Genomic DNA, 5,586 nt, shown 5'->3' with positions numbered 1-5,586 from the left:
TATTTCTGTTGCTTGAACAAAAACGAACTCTTATCCACAGACGAATCATTTATACATATTAAGTCAAAATTATACAGAAAACTGTTTAGGAGGGAATACTGAGATATTCTCAGTACACTCCCCCCTAATCATTTTCAGGGTACATATTATAATTCCAATCACTGATCTTCAATGGGAAGAATTAGTGCAAGTCGATGCACAGACCTGTTGATCAATATATCCCCTTTTCCTTCATACTGATTGCTACCACCAGATGATTTGTATCTTAGTACCACATCTCTGACTCTGCCATCTTTACCAGCATCAGCTCGAAAGACTTGTGCTAACTTCTAATTTCCTCTAATTAGTTCATTGTCCTGAACTAGTACAATGTCACCCCTTTTCAAATTTCTTTGTTCAGCATGCCATTTTTGTCTAACTATTAATGTGGGGAAGTAGTCCCGCATCCACCGTTTCCAAAATGTGGTCACAATACTTTGAATAAGACTAAATCGTTTTTTCACATCAGCTGCATTTACCATGGGTCCACTAGGAACTTTATTACTTGCCCTACCAAGTAACAAATCATTAGGACCCAAATAGGATCCCAAATCTATGTTATAACCAGGTTTCAGACCAATAGGTCTCTCATTTAATAGATTTGCTACTTCAAACATCACTGTCTGTAATTCACCAAAACTCAACACATTTTCCCCAACTACTATCACTAGTAATCTCTTCACTGACTTGATCAGGGCTTCACAAACACCATTCTGCCATGGCGCATCTGCTGATTTGTTAAAGGACCATGTTGTTCCTTGGTGTGAACCAAACTTGGATATTTGAGAAATGCTCCATTTTTCAGTCATTTTCCTAATTTCTTTATTAGCAGCCATTAGTTGTGTGCCCATGTCAGATTGAATGGTGTGAGGATATCCTCGTATGGAAACAAATCGACGAAATGTGCTCAAGAAACTGTCTGTGTCATAACCTTCTGTCAGATCAATGTAGACAGCACGACTAGTAAAACATGTAAATATTACTCTCGTATACTTTTGCTCTAGATCTTCGTTTTACAGTATCTCTTATAAGAAATGGGCCAAATAAATCTACAGATGTGTTATAAAATGCTGGGGAAGGTTTTAGCCTCTTGTCTGGAAGCTGTCCCATTTTCTGTTCCATTCTTAGTTTGTCTACTTTTCTACAAGTTACACATTTCTCCTTGACTGATTTTACTCTGCGTGCTCCCGGTACCCAGAATTTACTCTGAAGTTTGGCTAGTGTTAAATCTACACCTCCATGGTCAATGCTATGTAATTCTGTATGTAAAGTCTAGTGAATGGGTTGTATCTTGAGAGCAGTACAAACTCATCTTGATTCCAGTTAGCCTTTAGCCAGTTAATTATTCTCTCCCCAACAACAATGATTTCGTCTATATTTTTTCTGGGTCCCAGCCTTGTAAATCTTTTTTCCCAGTCTTCTGCAAATTCTTTTTGAACTATCCTGACCCAGTAGTTTTCTGCTTGTTTTAAATCTGTGGGTGTAAGATTAAGTAGTATGCCTTTGAATAATTTTTGTTTAGAGAGAGATAAGATTACAGCAGTAGTTTTAATCAATTTCTCATATGAGCTGAACCTTTCAATATCTATTATGGGTCTTGACTGAACACAGTTGATTCCAAGATTGCAAGTGAATGAGATGCAGGTTCTATCAGGTAACTCTTGCATACAAGGTTGACTGATTGGCCACTGACTTATGGGAAGAGTCAGATATTTTCGACCCATTTGCCACAAAGAATCAACTCCAAGGCTTGAAGGGTGTTGAAGACGTGTGGCAAAGTCAGCAACATTGCCATCAGAGGCTACCCACCACCATTCATCTGTGTTTGTGAGGGTTTGAATTTCTGCAACTCTTGTTGCAACAAATGTCCCAAACCCATGTGATTCCTTCTGTATTTGTGATCGAACAATCATTGAGTCAACTGAATGTAACACCCTCTCGAATACAAATTGGGTTTCCCTTTCAATTACTTTTCGCAACCTTGTAGATAACACTGCTGCACAAAGTTCAAGTCTTGGGATAGTTATTTGTCGAATTGGAGCTATCCTACTTTTGGCTGTTAGCAGCTGAGATAAATATGATCCATTTTGTAACTTGAAGCGAACATAGGCACATGTGGAATAGGCAAGATTGCTGGCATCAGCATACATAACAAGAGTGGGATTTCCGACTGCAGAATCTGGTCTAACGCATCTTTTGAATCTAATTCTCTCCAGATCATACATGTCTCTAAATAAGTAAACCGACTGATTGTACATTTCATGAGGAATGGGGTCATCCCAACTCAAAGCATCCCCCTCAGTATCCTCTTTCAGTGAGGTCAGTTGCCTCATTAATAGCTTGCATCGCATTGTGAATGGTGTAGCTAAACCAAGAGGATCATACAAGGAAGCTACTTGACTCAATATCATTCATTTAGTTAATGGATTAGGCACCTTTTGCATGATGTCCTCTACAGTGAGGTTGGGTCCTGTGCGAACATTTTTGTGTTTCTTTGAAAAGTTAATCTACTTTAAATGCAAACTGATCCTCCTTTGGTTCCCATATCATTCCTAATACTTTTTCTTTCTCTGTGTCTATAACCTGCATCTCTTCTTTTATGTCATGGTTTCTAGATACCACCCATTGTTTTATCTGAAAGCCTCCTAACTTGAGGATTTCATCAGTGGCTTTTATTTGCTGAGGGCTTCTGACATATTTTCACATGAATGCAGGATGTCTTTCCACATAGAGTCTTTGATAAGCATAGCAGCAGTCTCAGGATATTTAGCCCGGAGCATCTCAGTTGTTTTCTGTAAGGCTATTATGGAAATTATACCACTGGGCCTATCGCCAAAGGTCACTGTTCGAAGACAATAATGGTCTGGTGCCTTTTTAGTATTCTATCTCTCCACAGGAATCTGTGAGTCATCTGGTCCAGTTTCGAAATTAGTACAGAATTATACATTTTGCTGATATCCCCGACCATTGCTACTGGTTTCTCACGAAATCTAAGTAAAATGCCATAAAGATCGTTTAAGACATCAGGACCCTTAGCATAATAATCATTGAGAACATGACCCATGTATGAGGCAGAGGGATTGAATACTATCCTGATAGGTGTGGACTTTGATTCAGGTTTTAGTACTTCATGATGTGGAAGGTAATGCACTCCCCCTTTTAATAACTCTTTATTTCTTCATCAGTAAATTTCCCTGGCAACGCCCGTAAAACCATGTCTTGGATTTGATTGTTGTATGCCTTTGCATATTCTGCTCCCTTTTTAATTTATCTCATTTCCATGGATTTTAGTCTGGCTAAACAAGAAGACATATTATTGGGCAAGTTTTCTGGGGACTTGACCCACGGGTAAGTAGCAGTCCAGCATTTGTTATGTGGGTAATAATTCAAACCCTTTGTGATGAGTGAAAGCTCTTTTTTTTCCCTTTAAACATGTACTTATTGCTGCCAAGTGGACATTTTCCACACTTACAATTCCACATTTTGGGTTACAGTAGGTTCCTAATTTTCCCCTACACTGAAAAGTGTCAAGCCTTTTCGTTAGACTTGTCTTTGGTTCATAAATAAATCACTGACACAGATTACCAACCACATGATCACTTGAACTATATATGTGTATTGTGGGTAGAACTGAATTTCAATAAAGGATGTGAACCGAATGCAATACCCAAAAGGGGCCATGCATGATTTTGGAGATTTCTACTGTTCTTATTACGGAAGGTAATAACCCGCGTAATCGAGCCTATTAACAAATCAATTTTGCCATGTGGACGTTCAATATCTTTATCTGAGAGCCCAAGAGAGGTGCCACACTATTTGTATCTACTGGACATGCTTCAGAAGTAAATTTCAGAAATTCCACATGCTTTAACCACTGAGTCTTACCTGACAGTCATTAATTGGAACTCATACTCCATTGTTTAAAATCGAGTACACTCATTGCCTACTTTTGTGACCCCTATATTTATGCTCCTTCCTTTAATCCAAGTTGCTTGGCCTTTACAATTAGTTATCAAAGTCAGTTGTCCCTGAGTCCCACAGCGTGGTTATCGGATGTGCTTTACTATTACAGAATTTACCATCAGGAGCACACCATCACGAGATAGGAGGTTACTATTCATATGTGCTTGCGGTTTAGAAAGGCAGCTATGGAGCATTGTATGATGGTTATTCCACACTCACACATGAGCGTTTAGTGTGCATGACGTCCTACATGTCCTGTCTGAAAGGGCAAAGGAAACAAGCTTCATTTTACGCACAACATCCATATTGTCATTGTTGCCAACCCTTTTGGAACCTGTGCACGGGGGGTGTGCTGTAAAGTATTTGTTCCATGGTACCAACATTTACCCAAGTTCCTGACGCTGGCCCCGGCTCCTGGACATTTTCTGAAAAGGGTTTGACATCTGTTTGGTTAAATTATCAGACTTTCCCTCCTTTTTGTCCTGTTTACCCTGAATTTTTGGTAATTACAGTATTGAAGGCATCAGGTTCCCCGTTCATATTTACTGTGTGCACTTGGCTTTGCTATTATCATCATTTGTTGACATCAGAATCCATAAAACTCGAGTGCTTGCTTTTCTTTTAACAAATACTGTAACAGCTCATTAAATACTTCCTCTTTGTTTTTAATGGTTTGTAAATTCTTGACCCATTCTCTCTTTTGGAGTCTAGGCAAAAGCTTTTCAATATGGCTAATTATCGTAACCGTATTCATTTCTGCACTTAGATTGAACCTTTTAAGATCTAAAATGTAGACCCTTTTAAACCCATATCTACCATTTTTTAAAAACCCTTTTTGATTACCTCAGGTATCATTTGAAGACTTTTAAGGTCACTTAGTACTGACTCAACCCAGTTTTGATGCTTACCATATCTACTATCTAATCACTGACCATGGAATAAAAGGAAATCGTCTACCCCTTGAATGTTTTCCAATGCTCCCCTTTTACAAACAAGAACGCAGAACATAAGGATCATCCTCATACATGGGCTTCATCAGTCGCTCATAATCTTTACGGAATGTGGGATATTCACGTATTTTCCCATCAAAGTGGTGTGGAGTTAGTCGTTGCATCCTAAGTTTAGGCAAATCTTTCACAGTTTGCCTATCATTAAGCATTGTCTTAGCTATTATGCATGGCGCATTCTTATTCTTTCAATTTCTATAATGTAATGCCGATGCCATCATTATTTTCTCATAATCATTATCACAAGAATCAAAAGCCCTTTACCAACTCGTCATGATCTCCTCTATTTGTTTAAAATTGCTCACAACATCACTATAGATGCCCTTGTAAAACTTGAAAGGGGATCCCCTCGTGCCTGTGCCTCCTTCAGCAGGTTCACCTTCCGCGTGAACTTGCGCTTGGCAACTGCTCGTCTGTTCAATTTTTCATCCATCATTGCCAGGGTTGTGTTGGACTGGTTCAACAGGTGAATGAAGACAGCACTGGCAGTTACTCCTTTATTGTAGGGTCCAACCTGTGGACAACTATCATATATGAACAATAATCCAAAATGATTGCAAATACAATATGACCTTTG

At 38.9% G+C, this 5,586-nt stretch overlaps 2 protein-coding genes across 2 annotated transcripts; both read right to left on the bottom strand.

Moving 5' to 3' along the window:
• Positions 1–329: 329 nt before the first annotated feature.
• LOC119568819 lies at positions 330–890 on the bottom strand. Its single transcript, XM_037917256.1, has one exon. The coding sequence runs from the start codon at positions 888–890 to the stop codon at positions 330–332; it is 561 nt and encodes a 186-aa protein (XP_037773184.1).
• Positions 891–999: 109 nt separating this feature from the next.
• On the bottom strand, positions 1,000–2,390 carry LOC119568818. The gene is made up of 2 exons (XM_037917255.1): positions 1,578–2,390; positions 1,000–1,311 (listed from the first exon to the last, which is right to left on the bottom strand). Exons 1-2 carry the CDS (start codon positions 2,388–2,390, stop codon positions 1,000–1,002), a joined length of 1,125 nt encoding a protein of 374 aa, XP_037773183.1.
• Between the last annotated feature and the right edge of the window lie 3,196 nt (positions 2,391–5,586).

This window comes from Penaeus monodon, unplaced genomic scaffold, assembly GCF_015228065.2.
Source record: "Penaeus monodon isolate SGIC_2016 unplaced genomic scaffold, NSTDA_Pmon_1 PmonScaffold_110, whole genome shotgun sequence".
NCBI lineage: Eukaryota > Metazoa > Arthropoda > Malacostraca > Decapoda > Penaeidae > Penaeus > Penaeus monodon.
This window is presented reverse-complemented; position numbering and strand designations above follow the sequence as displayed.

Coding starts and splice junctions, on each gene's coding strand:
- LOC119568819 (XM_037917256.1), bottom strand. CDS start 890: ATGGGCACACAACTAATGGCTGCTAATAAAGAAATTAGGAAAATGACT.
- LOC119568818 (XM_037917255.1), bottom strand. CDS start 2,390: ATGCGATGCAAGCTATTAATGAGGCAACTGACCTCACTGAAAGAGGAT. Junction 1,312..1,577: donor AATTGATTAAAACTACTGCT/GTAATCTTATCT, acceptor CCCATTCACTAG/ACTTTACATACAGAATTACA.